General features: G+C 34.5%; 1 protein-coding gene across 5 annotated transcripts in view; it reads left to right on the top strand.

Annotated features, from left to right (window-relative positions):
- ROBO1 (roundabout guidance receptor 1) overlaps positions 1-22311 on the top strand; it is a 1145602-nt gene that overhangs the window by 608931 nt on the left and 514360 nt on the right. For all 5 annotated transcript variants that reach the window (XM_043593873.1, XM_043593874.1, XM_043593878.1 and 2 more), the window contains exon 3: positions 19005-19088. In XM_043593873.1, the coding sequence (XP_043449808.1) occupies positions 19005-19088 (84 nt within the window). The remainder of the gene's footprint in view (positions 1-19004; positions 19089-22311) is intronic.

Raw genomic sequence — 22311 nt, 5'->3', positions numbered from 1 at the left:
AATATATTGTTATTATAATGTTCTTGTACAGCCTGTGAAGCAGTATAGTATTATTTGAAAAACGGACTTAAACTTCACTCATATGAGGACTTTAAGAGACAAAACAGATGAACATAAGGGAAGGGAAACAAAAATAATATAAAAACAGGGAGGGGGACAAAACAGAAGAGACTCACAAATATAGAGAACAAACTGAGGGTTACTGGAAGGGTTGTGGGAGGGGGGATAGGCTAAATGGGTAAGGGGCATTAAGGATTCTACTCCTGAAATTATTGTTGCACTATATGCTAACTAATTTGGATGTAAATTTTAAAAAATAAAAAATAAGTGGTTGGTCCACCAGAACATAAAAAAAAAAAGTGTAGAGTGACCATTAAGAATAATTTTTTTTTAAAAAGGAGTAAAACTGATATAGAATAAAGAGAGAAAATGGAATCATATAAACTGCTCCATTAAAACCAGAAAACAATAGCAAAACAGGCTATCATAAAGATATTAAATAATAAAATGCATTTTTTGCCTGCTTCATAATGGGATATTAGAGAATTAGGGAAATTGGCAAATTGTTTGGACTCTAATTTAAATCTAGAGTGTAATAAGTGTGATATAATTACCCAGAGCCAGTGGTATTCTGGAAAATGGGTTAACAGGTGGCTCCCTGGGGAAAAGACTTTTTGACTGAGCATGTTTGCTGATGGCCATGGTGTAAATATTCCCACCATGGACAATTTCAAGGCACCGACATGAATATGGAGTTGAGAACAGATGTGAACAGTTGACTCCACTGGAACCAGTTTATGAGACTGCACACATCACTGTCTAAACACATCATTGATTTTGCTGCTCTGAGCACTTTCTTTCTAAAATTATGTTAATGATGTGTCTGAACTTGAGTTATTGATGCTATCAACATTATCCAGCTGTTTAAATCAACCATTCTTACTAGACAGTGTATTTTAAGAATTCAGTATTTTAGTGAATGCTTTTTAGGAATGGGTGTCAGTGGTAAAAACTGATCTTTCTGCTCTCATTTGGGTTCTTCTTTCATTCAGTGGTGATTTTAGATAGCTTCAGGCTTTAACTAACTTACTTTATGTTTACTAATCCATTGGACTTATGCATGAATACTCACAAATAAAAAATATATATATCAGCTAAAATGAACCATGGAGCTCAATTCAGAAACCAGTGTGGTCCATTTCTTAAATAATAACCTGAGTCGTTTTGTTCTGTTCTGTTCTTCTCATGGCGTACTGGTTTAGACTTTGCCTTGCATCCAGACTTACTCTTTTTCTTTTAATTCCTAAATAGCCATTTGTTACAACTTCGGATCCCCTTCACCTTTGTGATGCCATCTGATCACATTTGCAGCTTTTGCATGTCTTTTGTGCTTCTTTTATTTTTGTCTTTTTGTAAAGACAGATAGCTTTCTAGAAATGGCTCATATGACCCTCAAAGAAGAGGTAGGAATCAGGGGATAATGACAGCGACCTACATAAATGAACAGTGGGAATATGACAGCGGCGAAGGAAGAGAAAGAGAAACAAGAAGAAGCTATTTCTCAAATTCTGTAATCAAAATTCTTGACAAATTTTCAACGTTTTTTTTTCTCTTCTTAGTAAAAGTAAAGGGACCTCTGAAAATAACCAATGGAAAAAACTTGAAGTTTAAAAAAAAAAGAACAATTCTAAAATAAAAATACAGTTTAAGAAAATGACACTAACTGAAGCCCTTTTTGAAATTCCCTTTTAAACTCAATGCCTACAGAGATAAATAAAGATAATTTAAGGGCATCAATAACAAATGGAAAACAAATCTCATATTCAGTTTCACATTGGTTAAATGTTGTATATAAAACTAAGCACCAAAAAGAATCAATAGAGTCATTAACTGTCTCACCCACTGGGTATGATAAATGATAGATTAGCTTAAATGTGATCAAACTCTTTTTTCTCTCCACTTAAAGGAAAAGCACTTTTCTGTTCAAGGACCACTTAATTGAATGGTGCTGGCTGGTCTCCCTAACACCCAATTTCCTAAAGTCATTTGAAGTATGGGATTACTTAACTTAAATTCTAAGCAACTAATTTCAGCCTGGGACAACAGCTGTGTATGGAATATAGCTGCCTTGCAAAGATCACCTAAATATACTATTGGATATCTTCAGCCTCTTTGATCTATTAAAAGTGATTCATTTACTGAAAAGAAAATTCACGTGTTCAGTTTATGTTTCTTTTTTCATGAACAAATAGCCAGTTTCGTGGGCATACATCCTGTTTTTTGCGAGACAGAAAGTGTATTCTGAATTTTGTGATTGGCAAAGTATATGTCTCAAGCAGGCATAATGGGAAATTTAAGATAAAGTAAAATCAGCTTTGAAATATTAGCTGAACCTATCTGTTGCCTACATTCAATTTAAGTTGCCTTGTGACAGATGATATACAGATGTCCCCTCTAAAAAATGAAAAATTATAATCTAAACCCAAATTAATAGTGTTATTTTTACTTGCTATTTGAAAAGTAAATTCAGAACAAAGCTGCTATGCAAGTATCTTAGTTTTAATCAGGGATACATGGACATATACACACACACACACACACATATACATACATATACATATATGTATATACATATACATATGCTGGTTTTATGGATATATAAACATTTATTTGCATTTCTTTCAAAAACCAATTCTTACATTTCTTCCTATACTTTTGAAATATCTATTACACTATGTTAATGTATAACTAAAGCAATTATTGAAAAATTATTTTCACCGTTTCCTTTTGCCTAGAGCAATCTGTCTTCTGCCTGAATTTAAGGCCTCTTCATTTCTTTTTCTCCCATTGAATAATCAGAATGTACTAAGATCTACATTAACTTTTACAGATACTTTATACTGGACATTTTCATCTATTTCTTTTGATATTCTTCTTTTAATTCCTTCCATTACTCTTCATAATTTTTTCTGTGTTTCCAATTTTGATTGTAATCCTATAAAGCATACATTAAATTCTGTAAAGCCCCAAATTGAGATGCAAGAAAATCATATTCATAATCATATCATAATTTCTGATAATAAGATATCTGCACACTTCATCCAGGCCTAGGATATATATACATATATGTGTGTAGATGTATACACACACATGTACATATACTGTTTCTATTTCTGGAATTCTATGTTTAGCTCTACAACTGTAAAATAAACATATTTTATTCTGCAGTTATGACAAGAAATGACAAGAAATCAATATATTTCATAGTATTAATGGGCTCTATTTTTATGGACCATTTCCTTTTCTTAAAGTTTTCAGTGGTTTATTCTTCTCTATTTTTATTCCTATGGGATCTACCCTTGATGCCTTAAACATCCATTCACAGGCTACTCCTGAAATGTAGCTAATGACAAGTGGGCCTTAAGGGGCTGGGGGTGGGGGGCGACAATTCTAAGCTATGGGACATTATTGCCTTTGTACATTTAATATTGCTTTTTATTGGTATAAGTTTTTATTATTTTATAAGTAAATAAAGAAAAAAATGTTTTATTATTATAAATGTTTATAGTTTTATAAATGAAATAGTCCATGAACATTTCTGAGGCAATTTATTTAACTAGCCTCTTCTTTCTTTACCTTGAAAATGAACCTATCCATTTGAAGTATTCTCAAAGGTTTACTAGGAAGTTGTGCGTGACGCACTATCTCTGATTTCTTACCAATTAAATGATCTCTAATTGCATCATCTGTAGTAGAATTACGCACATATCTTTATCTCCGTCATTGTTCATTTCGTTCAAGGAACACCATGAGGGTGATCATTTTATTTTATTTCATTTCGTTTTACTGTGCTTTATTTCATTTTATTTAACTCTTAGGGAAATAAAGCCAGTGTGGCCTGAACTTTATCTCCTAAACTGTCAAAGTTTATCAAATAAAAGGCTGTTGTTTAAATTCAGGGTAATCCACTGTCTGTCCCCCATCAATATTCTTTCAGTCTCTTTCACAGAAATTGATCAGGTGAGTTGGGCAGCATTTTTTTGTTCTTACATCATCTTTTATGGTGGTAACTTGACAAACCACTTATTAATTGACATAAGGTTTGTTATAAAATCTTACAACATGATTTTTCAAGTATGGTAGATCTACTCATTTCAAATGGGTAGCTTTAGTTTGATAAGTAATTCAACATTCCTTATCATTTTCATATAAAACATTAAAACAATACAGTTTTTTAATGGATGCATATTTATATGTTGTATTTCTGGAATCAGGAAACTTCATTCAACTCTTACTGGTTCCATAAGTGTAAAAGTTAGAGACTACAAATGATTTTTATTTATTTATGAAGACTACCTATTGCCCTTATATTTCCTTTTCTAGTGAATTTCCTGAGATTGTTGTTGTTGTCCTTGTCAATGTGACTTTACCTATGACTTTCACTAATTGATTTTTTTTAAATACCAGCAACTCGTTATTACAGTTTCACAATAACAAACCCAACCAGCTTGGTCATTTTTCAGTAAGTTGATATAATAACACCATTTTTTAACAGTATGTGAAAATACCTATGATGTATGAAAGCAACAAGGTTTTTTGAGAACATAATTTTATATAGACAGTTTTGTTAGGCCTTTTATCTACAATTACATATTAGCTTAGAATGTAAATCTTTTGGTTGAATGACATCGTCCTAAACATGCTTTATCCCAAACTGCATAATAAACTACAAGGTATTATTTTTTCCCTTTGAACATAGACTTCTATACACAGTGACAATGTAACAAATTTATGTCTTGTGGTATTTTTTAATATATTTAAATGACTTTTATTTGGCTATTGGTTGATCGGTTGTCCCTCTCAATAGAAAAAGGGAACCAAAAGATTATTCCGCATTTCCTTTGTTCTTAATATCAGTTATATCTTTTCCTTTTAATGTAAGAAGAATAGATTATATTATTAAATGTTAAAAAGCCTATAAAACTAAGTTTCAATGCTTTTAAAGGATCTACAAAGCTGTAATATTACTTAATCTTTCTTGATCTCCGATTAGGTTCACATAGTCATTCCTTCTATTATAATTGCATACATAGAAAGAAAGTAAGGAAAGGTGAGGAAGGAGAGGAAGAAAGGGGGGGTGAAGAAAAGGAAGGAACTAGAGGAGAGGGAAGGGGAGAGGAAGAGAGGGCAGTGGAAGGGAAGGGAAGGGCAGGGGGGAGGGGAGAGAGTCTGGATGAGAGAGGGAGGGAAAAAAAAGAACTCTCAGAAGTTTAACTTTAACTTAATCCTAATGCCACTGAGACTTTTATTCTTTGTGAATACATGCATGCCTTTTAAGACTGATAGGCTGATTGTGCAGCTACAATGGAAAACAGTTTGGCAGTTTCTGAAAAAAAACTAAATGTTAATTACCATATGCCCCAGCAATTGCACTCCTGGGCATCTGTTTTGGAGAAATGAAAATTTATGTTTATGCTAAAACCTGTACACAAGTGTTTAAAACGGCTCTATTCATAGTAGGCAAAAACTGGAAATAAACAAGATATACCTCAGCTGATCAGTGGTTAAATAAACTATTATAGTCATACCATGGAATACTACACAGCAATTAAAAGGAACGAGCTCTTGACACACATGAAAACCTGGATGAATCGTTACAGAATTATGCTGATTGAAGTCATTCTCAGAAGGTTACATACTGTATGATTTCATTTGTGGAACAATTTTTAAATGATAAAATTCTAGATATGGAGAACAGATTAGTGGTTGCCAAAGGATAAGGATGGGGTGGGAGAGAGAAAGGTGGGTATGGTTAGAAGAAATCCACATGAAGGACCTTATAGTGATAGAGATGCTTTGTATCTTGTCAGTATCATTGTCAATATCCAGTTTGTGACCATCGCCCTACAATTTAGCAAGACATTATCACTGGGAGTCACTAGGTAAAAGATACAATAGATCTTACTACATTATTTCTTAAAACTAAATGCGAACATGCAATTATCTCAAAATAAGAAGTTTAATTTAAAAATATTTACTGAACATAAAATTAGAGCCTCCAAACTTCTCATACTCTACCAACAAAGGCAGTAAAGCTGTAAGTCTTTACAGTGGGAGTCAGGATGACATTTATTGTGACTTAATAGCCTCCTGAACACAATATTTTCATGAGAAGACTATATAACATATCTCTTAATGGCATAGTAAATTAAGTACAAATGTGATTGATGGAAAGTTTGACAATATCTTTATTTTCAAACTACGAAATACAATATGGCTGCTGTCATTTTTATAATGACCAGTGAATTACCTATATTGTGTGATTACTTTGGCATATTATCCATTTTGTGTATTTCTCATTTACTATGATGTTTTATACCTACTTGTTTTGCCAGAATTATGTACCATTAAAGAGACTTTGTTTTCTCCTAGGAAGTACACAATTTTAAGTAAGCAATTTTATAACCAATGGAAGAATTCTACTTACTGGCAATTTTGGTTACCACGTGGTAGACTGCCAGGTGATTTTTATAATCATATTTAAGCACTGAAACACATGTACCAAATATGAAATTTTAACATTGATATTAATAGTGAGTCTTACTCTTCAAAAATCTAAGAATAAATGTACATATTTTTAGATGTTTGATTTCTTTACATTAACTTACTACTAATGTAAGATTGACCATACATTTGTTAAATATGGATTGTGAATCTTAGGGACATTTCTGATTCCCCTATTATGGTTTTAAAGTTTATGTTGAAGCCTTAGGACACATTTTCAAATGCCAAATATTGCAGATGACAGATGACGGAGATTTTCCTCTATTTTTCTTTTTCTCCATCAGCAAGAGTTAAACTATTTATTTATGATTTCTGTAATATTTCCCTAAGGTATTTATGCATAGTTACCATAATTCTGACAATATATAAAGCTCAGCAGATTTTTATTCCCTATCTATGCACCTCAGTTCCCTTTCCCATTTTGCAGGGAAATGTGTTTCTTTAAAAATTCTGGCCTCTATTAAAAAATGGTCACAAAAGCCCGACGGAAACAGTATTGGTGATTATATTAAGCTTTCCAGCCATTTCCCATAGGTGTGAGAACCGAAAGTAACCCACACAGGAGTTGCATCACTGGAAACAAAAATCGAGTGTTTGCTGCTCACTGAGGCTATCTCCTCTCTTTATGGAAGGTTTTAAGCTTGAAGAGGTGAAATGAAGCAATATTGCAGAGGCCACTAAATCTACATACGAGCATATTTCCACATGTACAAACAAATGTACTATGAATTGAATTATCAAACACTGCAGAAGGAAGAAATTCATTGGTGCAGTATCTTCAGATTTGAATGTGAATGTGCAGTATGGTTTCTGGAAAGCATTTCTACTTTTAGAAGATTATATGATTTAATAAACAAGATCATAATTCATTATATCTTCCTTCTGCGCCAAACAGATAATCTCACCAATCAGAAAGTCACTAATCACTTGACTTCTAGCAAGATGGGAAAAGAACTGAGGATTGCCTCCTACTGTGTTTTAGACTAGTAATGAATGGACTTCATGAGCCAAGAGCATTTGTGTCCAGAAAATATTCTTTCATAATAAACTCTCCCCACTTTCACTTGAATATGAATAATTATATAAATAACCTAATATCTTATTTTTAAACCTAATGTCTTTCTTACTTCTTTTTAATGTTTATTTTTGAGACAGAGACAGACAGAGAGTGTAAGGGGGAGGAGCAGAGAGAGAGAGGGAGACACAGAATCGGAAGCAGGCCCCAGGCTCTGAGCTGTCAGCACAGAGCCTGATGCGGGGCTCAAACTCAGGACTGGTAGATCCTGATCTGAATTGAAGTCTGACGCTTAACCGACTGAGCCACCCAGTAGCCCCAGTAACCGAATATCTTTTCAAGTATTTGGGATTGTTTGGGTTGTTTATTATTGAGCACTCTCAATAATACATGAGATATGTGTGGATATACATACACACATTCCTTTAAAATAGCTACTTTTATTGTCCTAGGTGTCAAGAATTTACACTAATTTACAATAAGAATGTCTCGTTTGGGAACAACATTCGTAAGTGAAACATCATGTCATTGTAAAAGCGCTGGTAAGAATGAAAGCTGGCAGAGTGTCCCATTAATAAAACACAAATGCAAATCAAAATACTGTAATATGGTAATACTGGTGCGTAAAAAACACAAAGGTCAGAGTCCGCAAAGTAAAACAGAAAAAAGAAAACGGTATATATGTTATTATAGTATATATAATTATCGATAGAGTAGATGTAATGTGTGTGTGATTGACTGCCCTCAATGACAGCAAGGAAAGGGATGCTGTTTGAAAGTGCAGTTTGACATTATAAAATGGAAATGTGGAATGGCCCTGGGGTAAATAAACAGAAGCAATAGAAGGGCCAAGTGCCACCTGACGTGCTCAGTAATGCCCTACGCTGGCACCGTCCCTGCTCTCTGCGTGGATTTGCTTCACTGAAACCTCTTGAGGCACAAGGAGGGCTACAAACAGCCTTTCTCTAAGGAGGAAGTGGGGGAGGGACGCAAGGAAAATATCAACTAGGAATAAAAAAATAAAGAAAGGAAAGAAAGAAAGAAAGAAAGAAAGAAAGAAAGAGGAAAAGGAAAAGGAAAAGAAAAAGAAAAAGAAAAAGAAAAAGAAAAAGAGAAAGAAAGAAAACCACTGTGGCCACTCTCACACTGAGGGGAAATCAATGGAGGCGGATGAATGGGGGGTAAGCCTGCACATTCTCCCCAGTCCGCGATTGGACATAGCTAATCCCTGTGACCTTTGAGAAAGCTGAAGGCATAAAATGACCCTAATAATCAAAAGCACAATTAGAATGAAGAGCGCGAAACCGTGACTGTGGTTAGAAAAAGCAGACAATGAAGAGACTATAGAGGAAATTTGTCTCTTTAGCAGTGGAGTGAATGCCGCCTTAGAGATGTCCGTAATGGTTGCAGACGATGGCAGCCAGGACTTGCGGGACCCTTGCGAGGGAGGCGGGGTGGGGAGGAACCACGTGACTCGGGCCCAATTTGCAGAGGCCTCAGACTTTCCCACCTTTCTCCAGGGCCCTGGGGAGTTTCTGCCCCTCTACTGGAAACAGCAAGAGAAAGGCAGAGGTTGAACCGGCATTGCACATGAAGGGGAGGTGGGGGAGGGGAGGCGAGGGCGGGCTTTACACCAAGAGTGAAGAAATCTGTAATTTCAATATCAGGTGTTGTGTTTTTTTTTTTTTTTTCAAGAAATAAAATTGAGTAAGTCCATCCTTGTCAGCACAAACCAGACAGTTAGGAAAACTGAAGTTTGCCGTTCAAGGAGTTTGCCATGAGGATAAAATTACCTGCGTGGAAATACTTCCAGAATGATTTAGTGGGGAATTCTGCTCAATTGGGTTCTGAAGAATTGCAATGGAAAGACATAATGTAACTTGGCTAGACAGAAATGAGGTTTTCAAAATCCGTTTCGCTCTTGTATTTGATACCTTCTTCACCCTCTCTTATATAAACTCCAAATTGGGGTATAAAACAGAAACAGAATGTGTTTTTTTTCCTTTTCAAGAGGCAAATGCATAGAACTTTTTTCATTAAGAATTATTAAATGATCATTTTAAAGTTGCTTTCTAAGTTGGATTAATTATAATATTAGCCAACATTTACTGGCTTATTAGTCTCCTGGGACTGTACTGAGGTCTTTACAAATATTTGCTTATTGAAACCTCATTATACTCTTGTGAAATAGATACTATTATTCCACATTTTGTAGATGAAGAAATGGAGACAAACCATAAAAAAAGATAAATAAAATAACTTGTCTAAAGTCACAGAGTTAGCTACTGGCTTTTAAACATTATGCTATATTAAATATGTAAATAAATAATACACCCTTAGTTGTAGTAATTGCAAAATGCTAAGTAGGTTATTTGATAATTCGAATTTAACAAATCATGTGGATCTTACTTGAATATCATTTAATATGTTAACTAGCAGTAGTGACTGGAAACATGCTTTATTAACATACCTGGGAGGACATGGTAATAAATATATACATTCTGTGATGAGAAAAATAGCACTGGTTAAAGGATTAGGAGGCCTGAGGTTTTATTCAGAATCTCAAATGGGATCATCATAACCCCAAACCAGATTTCTCCCTCTACGGAAGAATGATCCTGTTTCTTTTTGATCCCCCAACATCAGTTTAGAGCTATGGAAGAAGTACTCCATTAATTCGGTTATTACTATTGTGCTATTTCTGTCCTTTAAAATGTGAGATGTATCTGTTCATACAATTAGGGCAGCCGGGGGCACCACCTGTTAACTAACTTCAAGCGCCATTTAATTAGCCTGTGTTGAAGTTACCCTATGCTTTCACTGGAAGGGAGTGGAACAGTAACAGATGCTAAGCACAATGAAAGAAAAGCAGTTGAATACCAGGGCAAAGTGGGTGGAGACAATAACACAAAAGTCAGCAGACGGAGAGAGCCAGAAATACTAGTAAAATGGACCGGAAATTAACTCTCACAGATAAAGTTCAAGGGAGCAAATCTCTGCAGATTAAATTCCATCCCACCAAGGTATCTGTCACATCGGCTGTTATTGAAGGTTTGATCTGAGCATTCTGAATAAATGCAGAATTCAACTGGACAATGGGCTTGGTTGCTAATTATGTAAAGGAATAGTCACTTTATATATAAAGGAATAATAGTCACTTACTATTTCCATGAAAAACTTTGACTTTCTTAGACCAAACATGCAGGCATCAAATTAAAAAAACATGTTGTCATGATGAAGCATAATTTTCCCAATTATTTTAAGAGCTCTACTTTGTCAGTGTTTCTACTAGAAGAGATCTGGAAACAAAAGGTTTTAAAATTATGAGCATTTCTCCATCAATAAAATGATTTCCATGCAGAAGACACTTTATCTTGTTTTGTCAAATTAAGTTGAATTTAAATGAGTTAAAAGCTTCTTCTGTGACATTTGCATTCTTCTGAGTTACAGGCTTATCCATTAATGCGTTCACCTTCCTAACATTCATTCAGTAGTATATTTTATGTTAATATATATACATACATACATATGTTAATATAATATATATCTATTTCTTTGTTTTTTAATGTTTTTGTTTAGGTCTCTATTATTTAATCAGATTTTATCAGCCTGGTATAACTGGATGTACCCCATATTAGCTCAAACAAGATCATACTTGTTAATTTCCATGTAGCTATTTTTCCTTTTTTTCACAATTACATTTTTTTTTTTTTGCAAATTCAAGCATAGGATGTAGTATTGGCAAATCTTAATTCCAAACTTGTGTTGCATTACTTCAGTTTTAAGAGCAGCCTTGCAGAAAAATGCATTTCATTCTTTCAAATCAAGAGATACCTGTACTTATATCTGTATATCTATATTTGAAATACTCAAATCAGAGAGAAGTCACAGAACTAAAATACAGTTTACCTACCTGGCAATATTTAAATACCATTCTTGTTCTTTTTGTAGTATGACTTCTTTTCGTTTACAGCTTATCACTATTTATTACACTTTCCTTTATATCCAGTTTATCATGGGGGGGGGATATTTATGAATCATCTCTTTTTAACATACAAGAAAGAAAAATTTCACTACTAAATCCCTCACCTGATTTAAGTTAAGCAAGATTTTATTTCCTTCAGTCTATTTACTTGGGGACTGATGGAGGGAGAAACAGTATTTTATCAGCAGTAATAACTTGCCATAATGTCGTTTTGAATTAGACTTATAATTTTAGATAGATATGTACCTAACATGTCTAATGACAATGATTATAATTTTAGATAGATAAGTTTGTAATAAAGTCCCAAATAAGGAAATAATTGATATTCATTGATTGAGAAAAGTTACCTCCTTTTTAAACTCTTGACTCCAACAAAAATATGCCTCAACGTTTCATTCACTCATTTAACAAATATGTGTTGATTAGCTAGCTACTCTGTGCTTAGCACTGTGCTTGGATTGGGCATATGAAGATGAGTAAGACATACTCCAGTTCTAAGTTTCCTTAAGCTTATACCAAAAGGAAAATCTTTATTGTTGAAGAATAACTTTTAAAAAGTAATTGTCCAAAAGATCTGAATTTATCTTAATTTTATTTAATCAGTAGTTCAATCCCCAAGTCTACATTTTTAAAATTATCTGGGAAAAGCTTTATTTAATAATGAATCCCTATTTTAATAATATTTTATTGTGTATTTCTAGCTTAAATACATCTGGCTATGTTATTAACTAGAGTATATGTTTTATATTGTTTGTAAAAGGAGACAGTGAAGAATCCATGGGTACTACGCTTAACAGAGCTCAGGAATACATTTGTGAAATTACCCAATCTTATTGTTCAGCAATTGCAAAGGAATCGCTAGTCTGGTGTACCGTTGCTTATATAATGTTAAAATTCCATCCAGTTCCTAGAATTGGATTGATGAGTAAAGAGAGGCCATGGACACAGTGAAAAGAAGAGGTGTTTTGGAGTCAGAAATCATTTGGAATCAAATTCCAAATCCACTCTTGACTAGTCGCATGACAGAGGCAAAATAATTTCTCTGAGCTTCCGTTTCAGCATCTCTAAAATGGGAATGTTGATGATGCAGATAATGATGGTAACTGTGATCATGATAGAACCGTAAGAAATGCATGAGAAAATAGATGTGCATAAAACGAATATAGTTTATATTTAAAAAAACTAAAGCATTATGTAAATATTCGTTGTCATTATTATAATCGGTACAGTTTTTACTTCTCTTTATTAATATAGGATTCATTCAGTTTTCTAATCACCTAAACTAGAAAATGGGAAACAGCATTAACAAATATGTTGAGATCACTGTATGAAATCTACTTTTTCATTTCATTTCATTTCATTTCATTTCATTTCATTTCAAGGAAGCAATCTTGATTTTTCCTTATAATAGCAAAACTGGAAATAGTTGTAACACATTGGTTTCTGTTACCATATTGCTACTTAAAAGAAATAGGTGTTTTATTCATCATTTCGTAGCACAATTTTAGATCTTGATAATATTGTATTTAATGTTCTATAACCTATATCTTTCTGAAAAAGTCATTCAGTCCTCATTGTAAATGAATTTTTTATTTACTTTGTTCTCTGAATTCTTTTGAGTAGTAGGTACTACCTACAAGAGCATACTGATTTCTTTTTCCTCCCCATCACTGTTAACATAACTGTTATTTCTCCCCTTATTTCCAGTTCAAAAGAATGGGGCAAATAATATTGTATATATATATATGATTAAAGCATAAGTTTGAATTTTAACTTTAATTGGATCTTGTAAAATTGTGCCACAAATACAAAGCTTCACAAACATAGTTTTTGTACTTAATTCTGCAATTCATTGCCTGGGTTTCTAATTAAATGTTTTCAGTACTCCATTTAAAGTACCCATTGCCTGCATTCCTCTTGATTAGTAGGAAAGAATCAATGAGAATTGATCCAATTTGTAGAACACAATTCTCATATTGATAGTAGTTTATATTCATTTGCTTTTCCCTAATCTTTTATTAATGGTCATCTTCAAAATGTCAATTAATGCCAAAACCCTGCACAGTGATAATGCAAATCTATAAAGAAACCAGCTTGACACTTTACAGTAGGGCAGAAGGAAGAAGCTATTATTTTTAACATAATATTTTACATAGCTTAATATGACAGAAAGAAATGATAAAGATTAAAACTCTACTCTTTCGATGGTGAATTTCAAACCCAATTTAAAAATTAAAAATAAATAAATGAAATTGAATTTAAACAGCAGAGTTTTCTCTCAGACCTCTACATTTCCACAATGTAATACTGGCTATCATAGCATGATGAACAATTTAGAGAAATGTGGGTTGAATGGTAGTACAAATATGAGTATCGATGCCATTTTAATTATATCGCCAGTGAAAGTGAAGCATCATTGCATGAATTTCTGCTGCCGCACACTGTAGAGAAAACTTTATACCACTCAGTCTTCAATTACCATCCTCTAAACTTTTTTGAATGTTTTTCATAACAGAACGAACAACTGTTAATACTATATCATATTTGCTTTAGTCTTCTCGATATATGTTTTCTGAGCCATTTGAAAGTAAGTTCAAAATAATTCATCCGTCAATTATCCTATACGTGCATGCCAAGGGACATATATTTTCTTCTTCTGTAGATTTAAGTTGGGTCTCAAGTCTCGATTAAGTTCAGGGCAAGTATTGTTAGTGTGGATGCTTCATAGGTGGTGCTGTATATTCTATCACACAATTAGCTTCCCTTTCTTATTTACTCAGCATTGGTGATACTAATTTTGATTACTGAGTTCAAGTGGTGACTGCCAGATATAACCATTATAAAAGTTTATTTTCTCCTCTGCAGTTAGCAAATAATCTCAGGGGTGATACTTTGACACTGTGAAATATGCTGTCTCCTACCATTTTTCACCTGATAGATTTGGTGCTTACTGATGGGGATTATATGAATGATTTTATCAGAGGTTGCAATACAATGATTTTTCCAATTCAGAGTTTCCATTATAATTTGATATAGGGGTTGGGGAAATCTCAATAAAAGCAGTATTATACAGATGAACAAATTTCAAATTTACAAGTAATTTACCATTAAATAAAGTTGTATCACCTTTAATAAATTGTTGTATTTAAGGATAAAGTTTCCTAAAAGACATAATTTCCCTCGCAAAGGAAGTTATATATCCTTATTCCTTTTTGTCGTTGTTGTCACTTTTATTAAAGCTGCAAAAGACCGTTACAAGATGGCCCACTCATACATTATATGTCCTATATAAATAATATGTATATTATATGGTTATGCATAATTCTATATAAAATTTTACATATTATAGGTTTAAGTTGGCATACAACTACCTCCAAAAAGGATTTAAAAAATAAAAATAAATCATGTAGAAAAATTCATAACAAGAAGCCTGTGGACTAAGAGTTCAGTGTTTTTGCTTTTTATTTTTAAATGTTTTTTTTTATTACTTATTTTGAGAGACAGAGAAAGACAGCAAGCAAGAAAGCACTTGAGAGGGGGAAGGGAAGAGACAGAGGGGCAGAGGACGAGAAAGAGAATCCCAAGCAGGCTCCACACTCCACCTTTGGGTCAATCCCTTGACCATGACACCATGACCTGAGCCGAAATCAAGATTTGGACACTTAACTGACTGAGCCACCCAAGCACCCCTGAGTTCAGTTTTAACCCCAGATACTAACATCCCATTGAATTGTAAAATGTTAAAAATATAATACAGTGATGACTTCCTTCATGTAGATAGGAAATAAAGGAAAGGAGTAGGCAGAAGGAAAAGAGGATGCATTCAGGGTTTAGTGAGAGAAGTGTGAGGTTTCTTGGAATCCTCATAAAGTCACATAAGCAGTAGACATGAGATCTGGTCATTTAGGCATCCAATTAAGAAATGTGGAAGTTACATCATCTTATTAAAAAGCAAAAAGAAAGAACAAACAGTTTTAGTCATAAGCCTCAATGAAGCATGTTGAAGAACAAAAGGGTGAATCTGGAGCCCTATGAAACACAAACATTTAAGGAGGGCTGGGAAGGAAACAGGCTTTCATAGATGAAATATTAGTTCTTTTGAGCCTACCAGGTTACTATTAGAATTAGAATCTAGAAAACATCTTTTTTTAAAAAAATCGAACATAAAATAAAGCACTTAATTGTGAAATTGGAATTGCTTGCCTTAAAAGCACTAAAGGCCAAATGACCACTAAATTCAGAAGAATCTGAATATTGATGGAACATCTAGTAAAGGTCCATCTGACATACTTCCAACCATGACTGTCTATGATTTTATGATTTAAGACTTCCTTTTATGTTGCAAAGATGTTTTATATGCCTTTGCAGATACTGGATATACAGGGAGTACATTAGCATTTGAGTTAATTTATAACAAGTCTTTTATATTTTCAAGTTGTTTCAGATTGAGAGTCTATTACTTAAGTGAGATTTGCATTCTTGGTTACCATCTGTTCATTAATTCATTTATTATCTTAAAGGAAAAAAAAAACTGTTTAAGCCCATAGAATGTTGCAGGCCCAGTGTAAGGTGGTGGGTGTACCAATGTGACGCAGACAGATTACCTGACCCTGGGGATTTCAGTCTAATGGGGGTGTCAGGCACATAGAACCCGGCACCCTTAGTGACAGTGCATTTCTAGATGTTACGGTGGCTTTCATCAGTTGCAGCCACGCCTACATCAATTCAAATCTGGATGGTCCTAAATTCAGACTTGAGGCACAAGAAAGACTTCTTCAGACATTGTAAGCACTAAATAATCTATTGCCTCCTTGTATCCTTTACCGTGGCTCACATAATCAATACTATTCAACAAAACATTTAAATAAATACTTTTTGGGCTCTCTTTAAATTAGTCCTAAAGCTCATGTGCAGTGAGTCAAGTGACTATTTCCTGTTACAATTATCTTTTGACAGGAAGGAGTAGGAAGAAAAATTGAGAGCAGTTAGTAAAAATGACATCTTTTGTTCTATAGGTGTAGCATATTGTTAATTAAAGGCAGTACTGGTTAGATAGAATGTGTTTTATAGATATGGTTAGATTCATTGATTAATGCGAAGTCTATTCTTTCCTGAGCCTAAGCAGGGGTCAGAAGGGTGATGGGTGGGGACAGGAAAGCAAATTTTAAAAACACTCAGGATAAATTAGACATTGGTGAAAAATCCTACTTTTAACAGATCTATGTATCTCGTTTCAAATGACAGTGAACTTCCTTTCCTCATCCCTACCCTACTGCTTTTGAACAAATGTCCTCAGTTTCAGGGAACATTCAGTAACAAAGGTGCAAAAGTCTTATGATACTGTATATTCAAACTGAGTTCATGCTGTGGATTTGGATAGATTTTTATCTTATTTTTAACAGAGTGATTACAAATGTGTGTATCTACATTCAATAAACTATTCCATCATAAATTAAAAGTAGCCCTTTCTTTGAAAAACTGTGTTTGCAACTAAAAATAATCCGTCTGTAAAATTAAGGTGACCCTAAACACTTCATATCTTTTAAAACAATATTGTGGGTAAGCAGGGAAGGTGTCCTTAAAAGTCTTTTAATACATTTGAACCAGAACCTTCTATCTATCTTCCCATATCAACCTCTTTTATTTCGTTAGTTTGCTTGAGTAAGGTTACTTCGTTTATGGCAGAACATTGTGCTAACACTGACACAAAATACACAAATACACAAAAAACCTGTTTCCCATTCTCTTTTATTGATGTGACTTAAATCTCTGCCCTAAACAACTAATGCATACAAATAGGTTACAGGCTGGAGGCGTGGAAAGGAGACCCTTTTCCTGCTATACCACTTCCTGAGTTGACTTTAAGGATAAATAGGACAACAGCTATTGCTGGAAAGGCAAGGATAAATAGAGCAATAACCAGCATTTTTTTCTTTAGTCTGCAGATATCCACACCTTTTTTTTTTTCCTTCGTGTTAGCCACATCAGGTTAATTATATGACCCATGAGCTGGAGAGGAAGGGAGACGGGGAGACAGAGTGGATAGATATACTACATGCAAAAAGTCACAAAGTGACCCACGTTAGATTTTATATCCTCTTTTAAAAAATTCTTAATCCTCCCTGAAGAATTGTGCGTAGGACAAAATGGATCAACCTCACTGAAAAAACTAGCAGGGGCACAGAATTAATAACCCCTGTGATGTTTCTGGAGAGGCATTACCTGCACATACTCGCTGCCTCGTTCATAAGTGACATACTTTCTTCCTCAAGTAAACAGCTGTGCTCCTTCACTGCTCAGACCAAGGAATTCTGTGTAGACGCTATTTAAGGTGATGAAAAGCTGCAGAACACCTCAACATGAATGACCTATGACGCGACGGTATCCCACTTAGGAGGTACACACTTAGCTTTTATTGTGTCTGTGTCCGCTTATCAGCAATGAAGCTAGATATTCTGCTCATATTTATCTAACACACATAGATATGATATGTACAGTGACTGAGCACAAGTGAAATTAGTAGTGGTGTCGTTGGGCTTCCGTGTGTATTTATAATGCAACTCAGCTTCTGGATATTAGAACTTTAGTGTCATTTTGCTTGGCCTCGTTTCTAAAATTCTACATTGGAAAATGAACGTGCAGCGTGAAAAGCATAAAAAGCGTTTCTTTCATTCAAGAAAAATCAGAATAGATGAATGAAAATACTTATCTGGATGACTGTAATACAGAATCTCGAGCAATTTGGAATGTTTTAAAATATCCAGCCCCAAACATCCAAAGTTAAGTGTTGTTTTACTTATGCATTTGTTTCAGTAAATTCATCTCCGTCCTTTAAGATGATAAAGTGTTGCCTTCCGAAGGATGTGATGTTGCACTGCTTTCTTTGCTGTTGCTTAGGAAAAGTATGACATTTTTATAATCCACCCTCTTATTTGACAAGACCCTATTTTTCCCCACACCCTGCCCCCCCCCCACCCATATGAGGTACAGTCCCTTGAGTCTGTAATTGGCAGGAGATGAAGCGATGATGGGGAGTGATCACAGTCAATAGCTTTGATTAACAATAAGGTGGAAAATTAGCAATGCTAGCATTCAGCCACCCTGCCCTCTCCCTCCTCCATATGCTCCCTCAGTCCGTGCTGGCGGCCTCACAGAGGGCAGTCAGAGCCCTCCGCCAGCTTTGAAGTGCAGCAAAGGTGCAGGCAGAGAAGAGAATTAGGGAAATTAAGGAGAAGCAGTAGAAACCGTAAGCCATGATGCTGAGACCTCCGTGCGGCTCAGTGTGCTGCAGGAGGGGCAGGGAGGAAGTGTGCTGTGTGTTGTCCCTGTGTGTTTTTCTGTCACATGTGGATTTACTTGTGTCTGGACATGCTGTGATCGAAATGGCAACTACTGTTACTACTGTGACCCCATCAGCAGCTCTGGTGTTGTTTCCGACAGACCCTGAAGACCTAGAGAGGGGGAACGACAACGGGACGCCCATCCCCACCTCTGATAATGATGACAATTCGCTGGGCTACACAGGTAGAGTGTTTCTTCCCAAATCCTCACCGTCCATGCCTCCTAAAAATGCCTCCACCTCCATCAATCATCAACCACCTGTGTAAAATTATCTACCCATCCCTGCTTCCTGCTAACAACTGCTACAACTTCTTGTCCTCATTTTCCAGACTTCATTCTTCAGCTGGGAGGTCATATTGCTAAAGTAAATAACTTTGGGGAAAAGCAATTTAACTTCAAAACTGCATGCATTTGTGTTGTCAATTTTTAATTAAAAAAAAGAGAGAGAGAGAGAGAATACTTAGCAGCCGGAAACTTTGATATTGCTAATTTGTTTAGGCAGATAATATAATATTATCTTAGAGATGTAATATTTGACTACATTGCTATCAAAGAAATAAGACTCTCTGCAAGTAATTGCACTTCAAAATTGTCTGTAATTGTTGTTTGTTTGTTTTGTAGTCTTATGAATAACAGAAAGCAAACTCCTAACAAGTGTAATGTAGTCATAAATACCAACTTATACTCAGGATTGTCTTTGCATGGACTCATTGTTACCTTATCTATGAGCCACGTCTTAAGTAGATGCATGTGCACACCGGCATTAAAGTAAAAATTAACTGATCGAATGCATTGGAAATAATTCATATTATGAATGGCTAAGAGTGACCGCCTTGGAAATACATAAACGTTTCTTGCAGAATTTGTAAGTATAGCTCTAAATATAATCATGTAAGTTACACATCTGAGACAATTTGACTAAAACTTTAGATAAAGGCAAAGAATAAAATACATCACTTATAGCCCATTAAATCAGATAATGATGTAATAGTGGTCTCATTGTACTAGCAGCTATTTATTATGGGTCTTTTCATTAGTTCTTATTAGCACAGTTCTCCATAGACTGCTAGGTTGTGGGCTATGGATAGAGGTGTGTGTGTGTGTGTGTGTGTGTGTATGTGTGTGTGTGTGTGTGTACGCGCACGCGCATGCACGCGCACACACGCATGTTGACGTATTTGGAGTTAAAGATAATGAAGAACTCTTCTTATCATTACAGGCTTACGGATGATTGTGTTAGAGACCAATCCAAGAGACATTTTTCACATTGTATAAAATAATAGACTAATCCAATAGGCATTTTCACATCGTATAAAATAATAAACTGGTACTTTCCTTGAGAAGCAGCCTCCCTATTTTCATAGAAATAATTTTCTCCAGTAATGTCTCATTTACACAATTGTAGGATTTAAACATTTGGAATAAGTACTAAAATTAACAAAATCTTTATAAACAATTTAATATTTATTATATTTATTTTAGCCTTATAGATAACTCATTCTGATTTTCTCTTATCTTTCACCGAAGAACTGAGATGAAAGGACAAACAAATCAAAGCCCATTGGTGGTAAGATGGTGAAGAAGCTGGTATGATACTTTCTCAGAAACTTAGCTAGAACAAGGGTTGTAAATGTCACTTCTTAATACCATAAAAGGAAGTTCATACGTGTGAAATGAGGAATCAGAGATAGTGTTCTTTCTCGTGGGTATTCTCATTTGCCAGTGCATCGTAGTTCTATTCCCTGGTGCTCACCCAGTCTAAACAACTGCATTGTTTAGATACACTAATAGGGTTTGCTCTTTGTCTTTTATGGATTTCCTGAAAATTATATATCTCCAATGCATAAATCACGTTGCAGTGTTGAATTAAGAGAACTTGAATAACAATGCATTTAAGAATAAATTATAACATTTAAATTTTTGTTATATCCATTTATTTTTCCTCCTTACGTTAATCAGTAACCAGATTTCTGCTATTAAACATATCAGATGAATTAAGATGAGATAATAAACTCATAAAATTATCTTTGTATTCTACAAGGGAACTCATTAAAGCAGCACATTTAATGTGATGTGACTGCAAAACAATCTTCGGAATAATTTTGTTCCTGAGACTCTAACTCTTTATGAACTCTAGTATCAAAGGAAGTTCATTCTGTATATTTTGTCTCACTAAATTCTTGATTATTCAGGAACCTTTCTTTCTACTGTATGAATTAAACATGCTGTTTGTCTCTTTCACTTGCATATTGACCATTTCTTTGCTCATTAAAACCTCTATTGGAAGTGATAAGAAAAATTAAATAGAAAATAATGCTTTTTGTCTGCTTGATAACAATTATAAAGATCTCAGTTTAGCTCTGAGACTGAAACAATTGTGCAGAGTGTTACCAGAAACTACCAAGAGATTTATTTTATGTGCATTTGTGTGGGTGTGTGTGGGTGTATGTGGGTATGTGTGAGTGTGTTTGTGTGTGTGACTCCCTTTACTCTAATCACATAAAATTGAGTTGATAGAATCTTTATATTAGGGGAAACTCAGTTCAGAAGGAAGTGAGAAGGTCTATCTGCTCAGGAACTTTTTTACATACTTAATGTAACTTACCTTTAGTATACCTGGAGTTTAGTAACTCTGAATATAGCAGCAAAAACATTGTCCGAAATAAAATATAAATATTAAGCAATTTAGAGAATATACCATGCAGTTGTCAAATAAGTCATTGATATGACTTAGCTGCAGGATAAATTTTTATGAGAGTAAACAAGTAAATACATCAGGTATTATTTGGGGGGGGTCTATACACTTTGCACATCATCACAAAATGACTGAAAATTGTATATGCCAGATGTTTACTTTTTAGTACATGTTGTTTCACTTTGTTGAGCTGACAAGTGAGACTTCTCTCTCTTCCACTAACACTCATGGGTATAAAGAAGAAAAGCTTCCCAGAGGAATCTGTACAATTGTGGAAAACATTTTTGGGGGAGCATGAAACAGTCCCAAAAGGAAATCACCAGTTCTCTAAAATTCATACTCACACTCCCCTCAATTCTCTTTTTGACCACTATAAAGAGAATAATTTCCACTGTGAGCTAATTTGTCACTGCATCTGCTCTACTGCTCAAACCATTTGAGACCATCACTATCAAACTGACCCATCAAACTAAAATCCATGGATCTCAGATCATACACATAAATGAATATTTTTATTAATGATCTAATCAGTGAGCGATAATCTCTTATTAATAGTACTTGCTACTTAAACCATATACCATACTTACCTAAATGGTGTAAGTGATTTAATTGAAAGGTTCAGGGAAAAAAAAAATGGTAATATGGAGTTCAGGAGAGAAACACGTACCGATTCCTGTTCTCCTGACCACTTTCAGACACAATATTACAAAG

Source organism: Prionailurus bengalensis, chromosome C2 (assembly GCF_016509475.1).
Source record: "Prionailurus bengalensis isolate Pbe53 chromosome C2, Fcat_Pben_1.1_paternal_pri, whole genome shotgun sequence".
In the NCBI taxonomy this organism is placed as follows: Eukaryota; Metazoa; Chordata; class Mammalia; order Carnivora; family Felidae; genus Prionailurus; species Prionailurus bengalensis.
The sequence above is the reverse complement of the archived record's forward strand: the minus strand, read 5'-3'. Positions and strand labels throughout refer to the sequence as shown.